Genomic DNA, 17,159 nt, shown 5'->3' with positions numbered 1-17,159 from the left:
CTGGTAGAAGACTTGGAGCTGCAGTGGCAGTGAAATAGTTCAGCAAACTAGTGACTTGGAGGCTTAAATACTAAACCATATCACTCGTTTTAACCAATAAATGACAAAAAGTCACCATTTTAACTGTAGATCCAGGAGAAAGCTCTGTATTCAGCTACAGCTTCGTTCTGTGGGTCTTTGGAAATCTCTTCCATTTTTCTCTCTACATTAGTTTGTATTTAATCTACATGAGAAGCTTCAGCTGAATTAACATTAGCTCAGATGAGTAAGTCATGACCTTTTGAACTACTAATGGTGGTTTGTCTTTTTTTATATCTGTTTTCCCTGCTGCCTGTTTGATGTACAGTATGAAAAGTGCCTTTAAATCAGATTTCTTGTGGGAGATTTGAAACCCTTTAAAGCTGGTTGAGGTTCTGGGCAAACTGAAGCTTGAAGCAGAGGGGGAATGCTTCATAAGCAGATCACTAGACAGAGCGTGTCCCAGCCAAACCAGCATTACCGTCCCATAAGAGGCAGCATGTTGATTCTCCCTACAATGTTTTCTTCTCATGTTTATGAGGAGAAAGAAATGTATAGTAGGGGTGCACCCATTTATCGGTGCTGATTTTCTTAATTTTGGGAGATCGGTGATCGGCTGATTTTTACATGTGAAGCCGATCTCATCCACCGATGTTATCAACCTCCGCAAAGGTCTAAAAATCAACCACTGTGCTTTTCTTTTATTCTGTGAGAGGTTTGACTGACAAACAGGCTGACCAGGTCATGTCTGCACGTTTACAGTTAACAACAGTCACCCCATTGTTGCCAATTCAGCAACTTTCTTGATATACTGAGCAACATTTCAGACAAAAATTGTATCAGCCAAAATCAGTACCGGTAAGTTAGGCTTTTTAAAAGATCGGCAAACGGCAATTGGCCGGAAAACTGAAATCGGTGCACCCCTAATGTATGGCAAGGCACCTCCAGTACCACAAGAATTTATCCCCACATAATACTATGACTTTAATGTCAAAATCAAAACATCAGACCCCAACTTGAAAACATTTGAAAACAGACTCATCTGTGTGTCAGGGGTCAAAGAGGCATCTCTAAACTTTGGGAATTCCAATGAAGCACAGTGAGAGCCATTATCTACAAATGGAGGAAACATGGAACGAGTCACAAAAGAAAAAGCACTGCAGTCAACACTTGCCTCAGTTAATGTCAGTGATTCAGCAACAAAGAAAAAGACTGGGGAACATGGCCTTCACGGGAGGATTTCAAGGCAAAAACTAAACTAGTTTATTAAGTTAATAATTCAATAGACTAACCACTCTAAGAAGTCCTGATGTTTTTCACACTGATGTAAAACAATGATAGTAATTTTTCATGACAATGCTGTCTGACGTTTATGCCAATTGTGCAAAAATTTCAGATGAACTTTCACAGCAATGTTCAGTTTGTGCTTCTAGCGCACACTTTCAAAAGAACTAAATGTGTAAGCAGTCCTCAAATGTAAGTCATTTTTTCCAGCCAAGAGCGATCACGTTTGTCACTTTATGTGCAGTGCAGGTTTCCTGAGTTCTCTGTGACTTATGTGTTTTAACAATCTGTAGACTGCTTGAAAACACCTTGTGGATTTTTGGACTGCAACCTCAGAATCTTGCTAAAATAATTACCTATATTACAATGGCATATTGGTGTAAAAACTCTAATTAGTTCTTTTTAACTAATTAAAAGGAACTAATTAGATGGTTGTGACATTCAACAATCACACATGGCTGAATGTGATGGTTCAACCATCACATTCTAAGAAGAAGATGATAATAAGAAGAAACATAAGTCTTCTCATTCTCTGTCCCTTAAGATTTAGGGGTTTTTTTTATAGAACATCAAGAGTACCACTTATACTTAAGCTAATGGCACTTCGTCACTCTTAAATGTTTGGGAAACTGCTCACGACTTGGCTGTTTCAATCACCACATTTGTTTGGAAAACAGAACCACGTGGCCTAATGGACAAGGTTCTGACTTCGGACAAGGTTCTGACTTCGGATCAGAAGATTGAGGGTTAAAGTCCCTTCGTGGTTGCTACTAAGCAATGTTTACATTACTCCATGCCAAAGTCAATAATGTTAGTTCTTGTAAACTAAGAAGACTAACAGAAGATGAAGGACCACATTGCATGTGGTCCTTCATCAACACTTGATGTCTGACTCTGTTCAGACACCTCAGGAAGCAGATTTTCAAGTGTGAAAAAAGACTTTCATATTATGAAACATGAGGCAATTCTACTGTCACTTTGGGTTAACTGTTTTAATAAATTAAATCATCGTTGGTGTATTTACTCAGGCTTTTAAAAAATCTGATATTGAAATTTGCTTGAGGGTATGATCTGAAACACTCAAAATGGGGTGGAAATTAGAAACAACCTAAAAGTAAAAGTATGAAGTGGCTTGTAAATCAGAGCAACGCAACCGTGGCGGGTTGACAATTTGAACAGAAAAAAGCTGCATTCAGTTTTAACTTAAGTCTGAAGTACAGACTGATGCGCATACTGTCCATTTCTGGCTGCCCTAGGCTGTCATAATTTAGCCACACACACAAAAAGTATATTAAATATAATTTTATCGACCGCGACAACCCATTGGTTGATTTTATTGACAGACATTGGGCTTATCCAATGAAATCCCTCGATCCTCCTTGGCCCGCCCCTCTCCACCGAGGTTATAAATAGCGCCATTTCAGCTAACCGGAGTCCGAGTAAAGTGAGCGGATACGAGACGGGACCGGTCAGAAAAACTATGACAACAAAAACTAAAAAGCGCATAAGTCCATTCAGAAAAATGTATCAAACTAATCGATATGTTAATTACTACACAAACTTTACCTGCTGGAGAAGATTCAGTATCGGAGAAGGAGGGAGAATTAGTGATTCAAGGGACTCATCGTTGGAGGATGAGGATGATGAGAGACGTGACCGAGGACAGGTTGAGGAAGAGTTCAGATTAGCTGCTGCTGCCCGGTAAGAAGTGAAGAAAGAGCATTTCATGCAGGCAGGAGGGTGTGAGTACGAAGCTGCACTATGCTAGCAGGCAGTCAGAAAAACACAGCAATAATGTGGATAATTGTGAATTTCAATAGAAAACTCTCTCTTGTTCCAGTCTCCTTCAAAGCTACACCAGATGACAACATCTTTCTTAGACTGTGGCTATGTGGTTTACTCACTACGGAGAGAGGAAGGGGCCATTTTCTGTGTTCTCAAAAGCTCTCCCGTTGCCACGGCTCATGGCAGTAAAGCTCTGTGCACAGATTTATTTTTAGCACCCAGTATATAGGGAAGTAACAATATTTTCCAGAAGCTTTAGAGAAACTAATAAACATAATTTTTCAACTTGTATCTACTGAGAGGCAATGTACAGTTGTGGTCACATTTATGGGGAGCCCTGAATTATGAATTGAGAGTTAAAATGTTTTCTGAGACAAATTCAAATAAACAACCATTAAGAATAACATCTTATGTTTAAAAAAAAAACTAAATCCTACCTCTTTCTCCAGCAATCCACTGCTTTCTAAGTTTATTGTTATATATCTAGAGTCCACAAATGCTATTTTTGCATGGACGCTGATGATGTGAGGAGGCTCAACAGGGGTTCTCTCAGCACTGCTGCTTTCTGACGTCAGCTTGGGATATTAGAGCCTTCGGACCAAAGGGAACAGAAATAGAAATACCAGCAGATATATTCTCTTGATTAACTAAAATGAGCCATTATGAAGGAGCTTGGTCTACTTGGAACTTATTGCTCTACTTTTAAAGTTTCACATTCACCCCCAGAGTCCAACAAGACCAGTAAACAAGTTAATGTATGCTGCTTGAGTGAGCTTTTATAATTAGGTTGGGAAGCTCGCAGTAGTTTAAATAATGAAATCTGCTCTTGCTCTGTGGTTCTGATTTAATCAATGTTATGCATACACATGCCTCTTGATACGCACTCGATGGTGCCGTGATGTGGCTCTGATTGTCTGAAGATGAAGGATGAAGATTGAAAGAACTGCTGCAGTTCTTTCAATCCGTTAAATTGCTCAAGCTACATCAACATTAACTGCTAAGTTCAAAACATTTACTTTTAAATGTTTATAATAGCATTGACAAAGTCACATGGACTCATTTTGACAAGTTTGAACAAATATTTGGCTTGTTATCGCAAAATAAAATTCTAACTTTTGAATTCATTTCTAAGTTAAGTCAACTCTGTAATGTTTTTTTTTACTTTATGATCTTTTTCTTACAACTTTAAAATTTCCATTCCTTTATTATAAATTATGTTTATGAGTCTAAATGAGAAAGTTTTATGGACATTGTTTTATTCAAGTCAGGAAAATTTCCAACTATGCATGTAAACGGATAAATGGATGGATGGATGGATGGATGGATGGATGGATGGATGGATGGATGGATGGATGGATGGATAAATGGATGGATGGATGGATGGATAAATGGATGGATGGATGGATGGATGGATGGATGGATGGATGGATAAATGGATGGATGGATAGATGGATAAATGGATGGATGGATGGATAAATGGATGGATGGATGGATAAATGGATAAATGGATGGATGCCTTTGAGGCACAATAAAACACCACTTGAAATCATGAGATGCTGCTCCTTATATTGACTTGTTTTTTGTATGGATTCAGTTATTTACAGGTATATCTATGTAGTTTAAAGATGTAGTCTTGTGTAAAATCGACTTTTTTGAGCTCTACATTGTGTAATGTTATTCCCTCAGTTGGTATAGAAACATGATGTAAATGTTTTGTAAGTAATACACACTTTCTAAACCGTCCTCCTATGACTTCAGTTTCCCCTGTCAGACAGTCTGAAGGTTCGACAGTTCAACTTGAAGGTTTGATGCAGTAGGGTTGGGTTTTTTTTACACGTTACCAAATGTTTAGTGGGATTCTCAGCAGCGCAATAAGACCCTTATTGCTTTTACCTCTCATTGTAAACATCCACAACTTGTGTAGCAGCAGAACTTCATATTTACAACACCTCGCGTTTTAGCCAAACGGTCATGTGATGATTATGTATGGATTAGAATGTGTGCAGACGATAGCTCTCCAGCTTAAACTGGATAATCAGTGGTAATCCTCTGAGTGTGAATTTAATTTCATCACTGGCCGGGTTTAAATACATACACATAAAAATTGAGAACATCTGCACAAGCCTTAGAACACTGTTTTTTAATTAATTAAAACTGATCAGAGTGGAACCCAGCGGGTGAGAGGGTGAGCTATGAACCCGGCTAAGCCCAGTCAGTCAATGCTGAATCGACATGGATTTTCAGGTTTTAGCATCAAGTTTAGGTTTGCTTGAGGCGGGGATAACAATCTACAGCAGTCAATGGAGAAAAAGAAAAGGGACACTCTAGAAAGGTCACCAGATCATCACAGAGCAGAGGTCAAACATTCATACCATCACTGCTCAGGGGGATTGGAGAACCCATGCAGAAGGGATAAACCCACACCGAAAAGCCAGGATGGTTAGGATATAAACTGAGAACCTTCTTGCTTTGAGGCAACAAATATTTGCTATTTGTTGAACTATGACCATAACTGAGGTCTGCAGTGCTTTAGATGTCGTTCTTCATTTTCTTTTTCAGACCTACAGGATGAGTTGTTGATTGCAATTTCAAAAGAAAATGGAGCGCTACCCAGCAGTTCTTATTGACATGGTTCTATTTTCAAGTTTCACCACTTGTGGAAAAAAAAACAACTCACAAATGAAATCTAGTGATCTGTTTTGTCTCGCCACTCTTCAGCATGACGCAAATATTGGCATGTCATAAATGAAACATGTTGAAATAACTACTTGTAATGTAATATGTAACATTCCAGACAATCTTACACAGAAAAAGTCTGACTACTTAATGAAACATGATCATTTGAAATGAGACGTCAGTTTGTCTTTAATTTCAGAAATTCTCTTTTTTTAGCAGAAATTATTTTATAAAAATCATTTATGTGATCCCTACATTATAGTTCAGATAAAAAAAGTTAGTTAGCAGGAGCAGCACTGTCGTTATAAAACATCTAAAACTTTCTTTACATTGCAGAAAAGAATTGGATAAGATTCTCTTTCTTTATTTTCAAACCCATTTTTATCCTGAAAGAAAAATAATCAATTTGTGTTGCTGTGACATTTTTTATGTGATTTATTCTATTGTTCCAAGTTCTGTGGCCATGACTGCCCCTTCGACCTAACCCCATGCCAGCTTCGACAATACCTGCCTTTGTTTCTGCAGTGAGAAGCAGCATTCTTTCATTGGGATGACCTCCTCTGTTTCTACAGGGGCTGGCACCGAGGACGCGACCCTGGGACCCGATGGCTGAATAGCCCCCACTGGAAGTCTCCAAAGAGGAATTGAGCGATTGCTCTGTTTATTTGTTTACCACTGTATGGCACAACACTGTAGTAGAAAATGTCCTCATACCCCAAAGGGATTAGCCTTAATGGATCCTCGTTCATATATGTAAGTATCCATCTTTTATGTCTGCCTGTTTTAATTGTGGAATTCATTGATAATGGTGTGTATTGTGTGTCTCAAGTTAACAAAGCACCTAAACAAATTGCAGCATTGTAAGGCTCAAAATATTTACAATATTTTCACTCAACTAACTGGTATCTGGAACTTTGTGTTATTGCTTTGTGAAGGTAATTGCTGCTTTGACATCAACTTCCAGGTTAGTGTTAGGGTTTCTGTTCAGTTACAGTTTATAAAAAACAGGTTTTGGGATTTATCTGACTGTCATCTAGGTATGCTGTTAAACAACAGAAGGATGTTTTTCTCCCTTTTCTCCGTTATAATCAGCCTGCTTTCACTTGAGATAAAACAGAAAGCTCGGAGCACCGTCTGACCTAGATTTCTGTTTTGCTTCTTCAAACAAATTGCTCCTTCCTTGTAGTTTATTCCTTGCAGCTGAAGGCTGTTGATGGCCTTCAGAATTTGATACACAATATTGGCCTTTAAAGAGACTCCATCACACTCCTAGTACTATGAAGGAAGTACTTCACCTAACAACATGATAATCTGGATACCTAAAGAATGGATAATGTTAAATTGTATCATCACGGTAAACGGTATAACGGGTAATTATTGGAAATAACTAAATGAAAGGTAATCCACACATTTACAGTCAATGATTGTACTGCAAAAAAACAGATCAAAACATCAGGTTGCAGTACAGATGTGCTCTGTTTAAAGGTTTAAAATCTTTATTGTTGTACCTTCAGAAGATAATTGTCTTGGTGTCTTCATGTAGTATGAATCCAGATAAGTCAGTCCCAGAGTTTGAAGGTAATGACTTCCCTGAGAGAACAAAAGAACAAAGTGGACTTCAACCTTCTTCAGTTAAAATTAAAGTTGAGTTGCTTAAGACTTTTTAAGAAGTCCTAGCAGAAATCTAGAAATTTCCGATGAGTTTCTAACAGTGTCTCTTCAGAAAGAAAACAATCCAATTTTGGCTTAGTAAATAAACAATAACAGTAAAATAAGTTTAAAAAAATATATACTTCTTATTCCTTGCAGACCATGAGATGAATCGGGGTGACCCTGGAGATGCCGAAGAGACGAGACGTTGTTGCCATTGTACTGATTGCGTTGCCTTGGATGCTACTCATCAGTGTTTGGCACCAAAGCAACATCACCTCTGTCCTAACTGCTCAAAAAGGTAAAAAAAAAACCAAACAAACAAACAAACAAAAAAAAGAGTTGGTAAGAAATATTTACATTTTCTAATCTTTCAGGATGCTCACTCATCTGTGTCAGATATAACATCAGGTGAAACGTAAAACATATTGGGTGATTTTGAAAATATGATATATAAAGATACAAACGAACAACAAGAACTGTGAGGCCAATTTAAAAAATTTGTTTTTCTACAACTCCGACATCCATCCATTGTTTAATCCATTATCCTGCACGCTTATCCCTTGTGGAATAGTGAAGGGTGCTGGTGCCCATCTCCAGCGGTCAAGGAAAAAATAGTGGAGTACAACCTGGAAAAGTCGAAAGTTCATCGCAGGGCAAAACAGAGACAGAGAGGACACAGTGCTACTAATTGAGCCACTCTTCAGCCACAGTGCTGACCAACTGACACAAGCTTTTGGAGATTCTAATTTGTCTTTGATAAAAAGCAATTGAAACATTTTTTACCAGAATTCACATCATAAGTGGATAGATATTTATATTAGGACCAGAGAGACCAGAGACACTGTGTGTGTGAGAGGAGTTAGTGGAAAATGTTTTTACTGCAATAAGATCTTCTTACTACAGAAGATCTTATCAGATGTGATGTAATAAGATGTAGTAATAATTTGAGTCTATTTGTGGTTGCTTTTAATAGACCAATTACAGTATCAGATAGGACATGTCCATGTAATTCTGTGCCTATTTCAATGTTGTTGCGTAATTAGGAGTTGCCATTGCAATAACCAAGAAAAATAAACTCGATACATTTCATGCAAACTCTCCTTAGCACACTTTCTTTTCCAATGTTCAAGAAAGACTAGCCAAATTGCAAAACTCTTTTCTGACTTGTATCTGAAGACTATCCACACCTCCATGCTGAAGTTGGAGCCAGTACTTTGAAATATTCCTGACTTTGTCAAAGTATGGCTTAAATGTTTGGAAAACTGCTCATGACTCGGACATTCAAATCACCACGTTATGTTTGCAAACAGGAGCATGTGGCCTAATGGACAAGGTGTCTGACTTCGGATCAGAAGATTGAGGGTTTGAGTCCCTTCGTGGTTGCTTTTAATAGACCAACTACGGTATCGGATGGGACATGTCCATGTTATTCTGTGATTGTTTTCTATGTTGTTAGTCAATTAATAGTTGCCGTTGCAATAACTAAGAAAAAGAGTCTCAACAAACTTCATGCAAACTTTCTTTTGCACATTCTGTATTCCAGTTGTCCTGATGGTCTTGCCACATTTCAAAGCTCTTTTCTGACTTGTATCTCAAGTGTATCTACTGTACACCTCCATGGTTATGCTAGCGTCAGAGCCTCTCCAAATATTCCTGACATTGTCAAGATATGGCTTAAATGTTTGGAAAACATTTAAGCCATGACTCGGCCATTCCAATCACCACATTAGGTTCACAAACAAGACCATGTGGCCTAATGGACAACATGGTCCATTAGGCCATGTTGTCCATGGCCTAATGGTCGAACCTTCAGAAGATTGAAGGTTCGAGTCCCTTCATGGTTGCTTTTAATAGACCAATTACAGAATTGGATGGGACATGTAATTCTGTGCTGATTTCAATGCAATTAGGAGTTGCCATTGCAATAACCAAGAAGAAGAGTCTCAACACACTTCATGCAAACTTTCCTTTGCACACTCTCTATTCCAGTTGTTCTGAAGGTCTAGACACATTTCAAAGCTCTTTTCTGACTTGTATCTCAGTGTATCTACACTTCCATGGTTAAGCTAGCATCAGTAGCTCTGCCAATAATCTTCACTTTGTCAAAGTATGGCTTAAACATGTGGAATGTGGCTAAGGAGTTTGCCATTCCAAACATTGCATCTGTTTGTAAAACAGGACCATGTGGCCTAATGGACAAGGCGTCTGACTTCGGATCAGAAGATTGAGGGTTCGAGTCCCTTCGTGGTTGCTTTTAATAGACCAACTACAGTATCAGATGGGACATGTCCATGTTATTCTTTGATTGTTTTCTATGTTGTTAGTCAATTAATAGTTGCCATTGCAATAACCAAGAAAAAGATTCTCAACAAACTTCGTGCAAACTTTCCTTTGCACACTCTCTATTCCAGTTGTTCTGAAGGTCTAGACACATTTCAAAGCTCTTTTCTGACTTGTATCTCAGTGTATCTACACTTCCATGGTTAAGCTAGCATCAGTAGCTCTGCCAATATTCTTCACTTTGTCAAAGTACGGCTTAAATGTTTGGAATGTGGCTAAGGACTTTGCCATTCCAAACATTGCATCTGTTTGTAAAACAGGACCATGTGGCCTAATGGACAAGGCGTCTGACTTCGGATCAGAAGATTGAGGGTTCGAGTCCCTTCGTGGTTGCTTTTAATAGACCAATTACAGAATTGGATGGGACATGTAATTCTGTGCTGATTTCAATGTAATTAGGCAATTAGGAGTTGCCATTGCAATAACCAAGAAAAAGAGTCTCAACACATTCATGCAAACCTTCCTTTGCACACTCTCTATTCCAGTTGTTCTGAAGGTCTAGACACATTTCAAAGCTCTTTTCTGACTTGTATCTCAGTGTATCTATACTTCCATGGTTAAGCTAGCATCAGTAGCTCTGCCAATATTCTTCACTTTGTCAAAGTACGGCTTAAATGTTTGGAATGTGGCTAAGGACTTTGCCATTCCAAACATTGCATCTGTTTGTAAAACAGGACCATGTGGCCTAATGGACAAGGCGTCTGACTTCGGATCAGAAGATTGAGGGTTCGAGTCCCTTCGTGGTTGCTTTCAATAGACCAATTACAGAATTGGATGGGACATGTAATTCTGTGCTGATTTCAATGTAATTAGGCAATTAGGAGTTGCCATTGCAATAACCAAGAAAAAGAGTCTCAACACATTCATGCAAACCTTCCTTTGCACACTCTCTATTCCAGTTGTTCTGAAGGTCTAGACACATTTCAAAGCTCTTTTCTGACTTGTATCTCAGTGTATCTATACTTCCATGGTTAAGCTAGCATCAGTAGCTCTGCCAATATTCTTCACTTTGTCAAAGTACGGCTTAAATGTTTGGAATGTGGCTAAGGACTTTGCCATTCCAAACATTGCATCTGTTTGTAAAACAGGACCATGTGGCCTAATGGACAAGGCGTCTGACTTCGGATCAGAAGATTGAGGGTTCGAGTCCCTTCGTGGTTGCTTTTAATAGACCAATTACAGAATTGGATGGGACATGTAATTCTGTGCTGATTTCAATGTAATTAGGCAATTAGGAGTTGCCATTGCAATAACCAAGAAAAAGAGTCTCAACACATTCATGCAAACCTTCCTTTGCACACTCTCTATTCCAGTTGTTCTGAAGGTCTAGACACATTTCAAAGCTCTTTTCTGACTTGTATCTCAGTGTATCTATACTTCCATGGTTAAGCTAGCATCAGTAGCTCTGCCAATATTCTTCACTTTGTCAAAGTACGGCTTAAATGTTTGGAATGTGGCTAAGGACTTTGCCATTCCAAACATTGCATCTGTTTGTAAAACAGGACCATGTGGCCTAATGGACAAGGCGTCTGACTTTGGATCAGAAGATTGAGGGTTCGAGTCCCTTCGTGGTTGCTTTTAATAGACCAATTACAGAATTGGATGGGACATGTAATTCTGTGCTGATTTCAATGCAATTAGGAGTTGCCATTGCAATAACCAAGAAAAAGAGTCTCAACACACTTCATGCAAACCTACCTTTGCACACTCTCTATTCCAGTTTTCCTGAAGGTCTAGACACAATTCAAAGCTCTTTTCTGACTTGTATCTCAATTGTATCTACTCTACACCTCCATGGTTATGCTAGCGTCAGCGCCTCTCCAAGTATGCCTTACATTATCAAAGTATGGCTTAAATGTTTGAAAAACTGCTCATGACTCGGCCATTCCAATCACCACATTAGGGTCACAAACAAGACCATGTGGCCTAATGGACAAGGCGTCTGACTTTGGATCAGAAGATTGAGGGTTCGAGTCCCTTCATGGTTTCTTTTAATAGACCAATTACATAACTGGATGGGACATGTAATTCTGTGCTGATTTCAATGCAATTAGGAGTTGCCATTGCAATAACCAAGAAAAAGAGTCTTAACACACTTCATGCAAACCTTCCTTTGCACACTCTCTATTCCAGTTGTTCTGAAGGTCTAGACACATTTCAAAGCTCTTTTCTGACTTGTATCTCAGTGTATCTACACTTCCATGGTTAAGCTAGCATCAGTAGCTCTGCCAATATTCTTCACTTTGTCAAAGTACGGCTTAAATGTTTGGAATGTGGCTAAGGACTTTGCCATTCCAAACATTGCATCTGTTTGTAAAACAGGACCATGTGGCCTAATGGACAAGGCGTCTGATTTCGGATCAGAAGATTGAGGGTTCGAGTCCCTTCGTGGTTGCTTTTAATAGACCAATTACAGAATTGGATGGGACATGTAATTCTGTGCTGATTTCAATGCAATTAGGCAATTAGGAGTTGCCATTGCAATAACCAAGAAAAAGAGTCTCAACACATTCATGCAAACCTTCCTTTGCACACTCTATTCCAGTTGTTCTGAACAGAACTGTTTGTTCTGAAGGTCTAGACACATTTCAAAGCTCTTTTCTGACTTGTATCTCAGTGTATCTACACTTCCATGGTTAAGCTAGCATCAGTAGCTCTGCCAATATTCTTCACTTTGTCAAAGTGTGGCTTAAGCATTTGGAATGTGGCTAAGGACTTTGCCATTCCAAACATTGCATCTGTTTGTAAAACAGGACCATGTGGCCTAATGGACAAGGCGTCTGACTTTGGATCAGAAGATTGAGGGTTCGAGTCCCTTCGTGGTTGCTTTTAATAGACCAATTACAGAATTGGGTGGGACATGTAATTCTGTGCTGATTTCAATGTAATTAGGCAATTAGGAGTTGCCATTGCAATAACCAAGAAAAACAGTCTCAACACATTCATGCAAACTTTCCTTTGCACACTCTCTATTCCAGTTGTTCTGAAGGTCTAGACACATTTCAAAGCTCTTTTCTGACTTGTATCTCAGTGTATCTACACTTCCATGGTTAAGCTAGCATCAGTAGCTCTGTCAATATTCTTCACTTTGTCAAAGTATTGCTTAAACATTTGGAATGTGGCTAAGGACTTTGCCATTCCAAACATTGCATCTGTTTGTAAAACAAGACCATGTGGCCTAAAGGACAAGGCGTCTGACTTTGGATCAGAAGATTGAGGGTTCGAGTCCCTGCGTGGTTGCTTTTAGTAGACCAATTACAGAATTGGATGGGACATGTAATTCTGTGCTGATTTCAATGTAATTAGGCAATTAGGAGTTGCCATTGCAATAACCAAGAAAAAGAGTCTCAACACATTCATGCGAACTTTCCTTTGCACACTCTCTATTCCAGTAGTCCTGATGATCTTGCCACATTTCAAAGCTCTTTTCTGACTTGTATCTCAGTGTATCTACACTTCCATGGTTAAGCCAGCATCAGTAGCTCTGCCAATATTCTTCACTTTGTCAAAGTATGGTTTAAATGTTTGGAATGTGGCTAAGGACTTTGCCATTCCAAACATTGCATCTGTTTGTAAAACAGGACCATGTGGCCTAATGGACAAGGCGTCTGACTTCGGATCAGAAGGTTGAGGGTTCGAGTCCCTTCGTGGTTGCTTTTAATAGACCAATTACAGAATTGGATGGGACATGTAATTCTGTGCTGATTTCAATGTAATTAGGAGTTGCCATTGCAATAACCAAGAAAAAGAGTCTCAACAAACTTAATGCAAACCTTCCTTTGCACACTCTCTATTCCAGTTTTCCTGATGGTCTTGCCACATTTCAAAGCTCTTTTCTGACTTGTATCTCAGTGTATCTACACTTCCATGGTTAAGCTAGCATCAGTAGCTCTGCCAATATTCTTCACTTTGTCAAAGTACGGCTTAAATGTTTGGAATATGGCTAAGGACTTTGCCATTCCAAACATTGCATCTGTTTGTAAAACAGGACCATGTGCCCTAATGGACAAGGCGTCTGACTTCGGATCAGAAGATTGAGGGTTCGAGTCCCTTCGTGGTTGCTTTTAATAGACCAATTACAGAATTGGATGGGACATGTAATTCTGTGCTGATTTCAATGTAATTAGGCAATTAGGAGTTGCCATTGCAATAACCAAGAAAAAGAGTCTCAACACATTCATGCAAACCTTCCTTTGCACACTCTCTATTCCAGTTGTTCTGAAGGTCTAGACACATTTCAAAGCTCTTTTCTGACTTGTATCTCAGTGTATCTATACTTCCATGGTTAAGCTAGCATCAGTAGCTCTGCCAATATTCTTCACTTTGTCAAAGTACGGCTTAAATGTTTGGAATGTGGCTAAGGACTTTGCCATTCCAAACATTGCATCTGTTTGTAAAACAGGACCATGTGGCCTAATGGACAAGGCGTCTGACTTCGGATCAGAAGATTGAGGGTTCGAGTCCCTTCGTGGTTGCTTTTAATAGACCAATTACAGAATTGGATGGGACATGTAATTCTGTGCTGATTTCAATGTAATTAGGCAATTAGGAGTTGCCATTGCAATAACCAAGAAAAAGAGTCTCAACACATTCATGCAAACCTTCCTTTGCACACTCTCTATTCCAGTTGTTCTGAAGGTCTAGACACATTTCAAAGCTCTTTTCTGACTTGTATCTCAGTGTATCTATACTTCCATGGTTAAGCTAGCATCAGTAGCTCTGCCAATATTCTTCACTTTGTCAAAGTACGGCTTAAATGTTTGGAATGTGGCTAAGGACTTTGCCATTCCAAACATTGCATCTGTTTGTAAAACAGGACCATGTGGCCTAATGGACAAGGCGTCTGACTTTGGATCAGAAGATTGAGGGTTCGAGTCCCTTCGTGGTTGCTTTTAATAGACCAATTACAGAATTGGATGGGACATGTAATTCTGTGCTGATTTCAATGCAATTAGGAGTTGCCATTGCAATAACCAAGAAAAAGAGTCTCAACACACTTCATGCAAACCTACCTTTGCACACTCTCTATTCCAGTTTTCCTGAAGGTCTAGACACAATTCAAAGCTCTTTTCTGACTTGTATCTCAATTGTATCTACTCTACACCTCCATGGTTATGCTAGCGTCAGCGCCTCTCCAAGTATGCCTTACATTATCAAAGTATGGCTTAAATGTTTGAAAAACTGCTCATGACTCGGCCATTCCAATCACCACATTAGGGTCACAAACAAGACCATGTGGCCTAATGGACAAGGCGTCTGACTTCGGATCAGAAGATTGAGGGTTCGAGTCCCTTCATGGTTTCTTTTAATAGACCAATTACATAACTGGATGGGACATGTAATTCTGTGCTGATTTCAATGCAATTAGGAGTTGCCATTGCAATAACCAAGAAAAAGAGTCTTAACACACTTCATGCAAACCTTCCTTTGCACACTCTCTATTCCAGTTGTTCTGAAGGTCTAGACACATTTCAAAGCTCTTTTCTGACTTGTATCTCAGTGTATCTACACTTCCATGGTTAAGCTAGCATCAGTAGCTCTGCCAATATTCTTCACTTTGTCAAAGTACGGCTTAAATGTTTGGAATGTGGCTAAGGACTTTGCCATTCCAAACATTGCATCTGTTTGTAAAACAGGACCATGTGGCCTAATGGACAAGGCGTCTGACTTCGGATCAGAAGATTGAGGGTTCGAGTCCCTTCGTGGTTGCTTTTAATAGACCAATTACAGAATTGGATGGGACATGTAATTCTGTGCTGATTTCAATGCAATTAGGCAATTAGGAGTTGCCATTGCAATAACCAAGAAAAAGAGTCTCAACACATTCATGCAAACCTTCCTTTGCACACTCTATTCCAGTTGTTCTGAACAGAACTGTTTGTTCTGAAGGTCTAGACACATTTCAAAGCTCTTTTCTGACTTGTATCTCAGTGTATCTACACTTCCATGGTTAAGCTAGCATCAGTAGCTCTGCCAATATTCTTCACTTTGTCAAAGTGTGGCTTAAGCATTTGGAATGTGGCTAAGGACTTTGCCATTCCAAACATTGCATCTGTTTGTAAAACAGGACCATGTGGCCTAATGGACAAGGCGTCTGACTTTGGATCAGAAGATTGAGGGTTCGAGTCCCTTCGTGGTTGCTTTTAATAGACCAATTACAGAATTGGGTGGGACATGTAATTCTGTGCTGATTTCAATGTAATTAGGCAATTAGGAGTTGCCATTGCAATAACCAAGAAAAACAGTCTCAACACATTCATGCAAACTTTCCTTTGCACACTCTCTATTCCAGTTGTTCTGAAGGTCTAGACACATTTCAAAGCTCTTTTCTGACTTGTATCTCAGTGTATCTACACTTCCATGGTTAAGCTAGCATCAGTAGCTCTGTCAATATTCTTCACTTTGTCAAAGTATTGCTTAAACATTTGGAATGTGGCTAAGGACTTTGCCATTCCAAACATTGCATCTGTTTGTAAAACAAGACCATGTGGCCTAAAGGACAAGGCGTCTGACTTTGGATCAGAAGATTGAGGGTTCGAGTCCCTGCGTGGTTGCTTTTAGTAGACCAATTACAGAATTGGATGGGACATGTAATTCTGTGCTGATTTCAATGTAATTAGGCAATTAGGAGTTGCCATTGCAATAACCAAGAAAAAGAGTCTCAACACATTCATGCGAACTTTCCTTTGCACACTCTCTATTCCAGTAGTCCTGATGATCTTGCCACATTTCAAAGCTCTTTTCTGACTTGTATCTCAGTGTATCTACACTTCCATGGTTAAGCCAGCATCAGTAGCTCTGCCAATATTCTTCACTTTGTCAAAGTATGGTTTAAATGTTTGGAATGTGGCTAAGGACTTTGCCATTCCAAACATTGCATCTGTTTGTAAAACAGGACCATGTGGCCTAATGGACAAGGCGTCTGACTTCGGATCAGAAGGTTGAGGGTTCGAGTCCCTTCGTGGTTGCTTTTAATAGACCAATTACAGAATTGGATGGGACATGTAATTCTGTGCTGATTTCAATGTAATTAGGAGTTGCCATTGCAATAACCAAGAAAAAGAGTCTCAACAAACTTAATGCAAACCTTCCTTTGCACACTCTCTATTCCAGTTTTCCTGATGGTCTTGCCACATTTCAAAGCTCTTTTCTGACTTGTATCTCAGTGTATCTACACTTCCATGGTTAAGCTAGCATCAGTAGCTCTGCCAATATTCTTCACTTTGTCAAAGTACGGCTTAAATGTTTGGAATATGGCTAAGGACTTTGCCATTCCAAACATTGCATCTGTTTGTAAAACAGGACCATGTGCCCTAATGGACAAGGCGTCTGACTTCGGATCAGAAGATTGAGGGTTCGAGTCCCTTCGTGGTTGCTTTTAATAGACCAATTACAGAATTGGA

General features: G+C 39.2%; 1 protein-coding gene and 19 non-coding genes across 22 annotated transcripts in view; all 20 read left to right on the top strand.

Moving 5' to 3' along the window:
- Nucleotides 1-17,159, top strand: part of LOC102237884 (galactosylgalactosylxylosylprotein 3-beta-glucuronosyltransferase 1-like) — a 36,870-nt gene that overhangs the window by 1,598 nt on the left and 18,113 nt on the right. For all 3 annotated transcript variants that reach the window (XM_005806680.3, XM_005806678.3, XM_005806679.3), the window contains exons 2-3: nt 6,336-6,516; nt 7,573-7,714. In XM_005806680.3, coding sequence (XP_005806737.1) covers nt 7,603-7,714 — 112 coding nt within the window. In that variant the 5' untranslated portion in view covers nt 6,336-6,516; nt 7,573-7,602. The remainder of the gene's footprint in view (nt 1-6,335; nt 6,517-7,572; nt 7,715-17,159) is intronic.
- On the top strand, nt 9,595-9,667 carry trnar-ucg. The gene has a single exon. It is a non-coding gene; the product is annotated as a tRNA-Arg (tRNA).
- trnar-ucg lies at nt 10,017-10,089 on the top strand. Its single transcript has one exon. It is a non-coding gene; the product is annotated as a tRNA-Arg (tRNA).
- trnar-ucg lies at nt 10,431-10,503 on the top strand. The gene has a single exon. It is a non-coding gene; the product is annotated as a tRNA-Arg (tRNA).
- Nucleotides 10,845-10,917, top strand: trnar-ucg. The gene has a single exon. It is a non-coding gene; the product is annotated as a tRNA-Arg (tRNA).
- Nucleotides 11,259-11,331, top strand: trnaq-uug. Its single transcript has one exon. It is a non-coding gene; the product is annotated as a tRNA-Gln (tRNA).
- trnaq-uug lies at nt 11,672-11,744 on the top strand. The gene has a single exon. It is a non-coding gene; the product is annotated as a tRNA-Gln (tRNA).
- trnar-ucg lies at nt 12,079-12,151 on the top strand. Its single transcript has one exon. It is a non-coding gene; the product is annotated as a tRNA-Arg (tRNA).
- On the top strand, nt 12,510-12,582 carry trnaq-uug. Its single transcript has one exon. It is a non-coding gene; the product is annotated as a tRNA-Gln (tRNA).
- On the top strand, nt 12,924-12,996 carry trnaq-uug. Its single transcript has one exon. It is a non-coding gene; the product is annotated as a tRNA-Gln (tRNA).
- Nucleotides 13,338-13,410, top strand: trnar-ucg. The gene has a single exon. It is a non-coding gene; the product is annotated as a tRNA-Arg (tRNA).
- trnar-ucg lies at nt 13,745-13,817 on the top strand. Its single transcript has one exon. It is a non-coding gene; the product is annotated as a tRNA-Arg (tRNA).
- Nucleotides 14,159-14,231, top strand: trnar-ucg. The gene has a single exon. It is a non-coding gene; the product is annotated as a tRNA-Arg (tRNA).
- trnaq-uug lies at nt 14,573-14,645 on the top strand. Its single transcript has one exon. It is a non-coding gene; the product is annotated as a tRNA-Gln (tRNA).
- trnar-ucg lies at nt 14,986-15,058 on the top strand. Its single transcript has one exon. It is a non-coding gene; the product is annotated as a tRNA-Arg (tRNA).
- trnar-ucg lies at nt 15,393-15,465 on the top strand. The gene has a single exon. It is a non-coding gene; the product is annotated as a tRNA-Arg (tRNA).
- Nucleotides 15,824-15,896, top strand: trnaq-uug. Its single transcript has one exon. It is a non-coding gene; the product is annotated as a tRNA-Gln (tRNA).
- trnaq-uug lies at nt 16,238-16,310 on the top strand. The gene has a single exon. It is a non-coding gene; the product is annotated as a tRNA-Gln (tRNA).
- On the top strand, nt 16,652-16,724 carry trnar-ucg. The gene has a single exon. It is a non-coding gene; the product is annotated as a tRNA-Arg (tRNA).
- On the top strand, nt 17,059-17,131 carry trnar-ucg. Its single transcript has one exon. It is a non-coding gene; the product is annotated as a tRNA-Arg (tRNA).

Source organism: Xiphophorus maculatus, chromosome 11 (assembly GCF_002775205.1).
Source record: "Xiphophorus maculatus strain JP 163 A chromosome 11, X_maculatus-5.0-male, whole genome shotgun sequence".
Taxonomy (NCBI): Eukaryota; Metazoa; Chordata; class Actinopteri; order Cyprinodontiformes; family Poeciliidae; genus Xiphophorus; species Xiphophorus maculatus.
The sequence above is the reverse complement of the archived record's forward strand: the minus strand, read 5'-3'. Positions and strand labels throughout refer to the sequence as shown.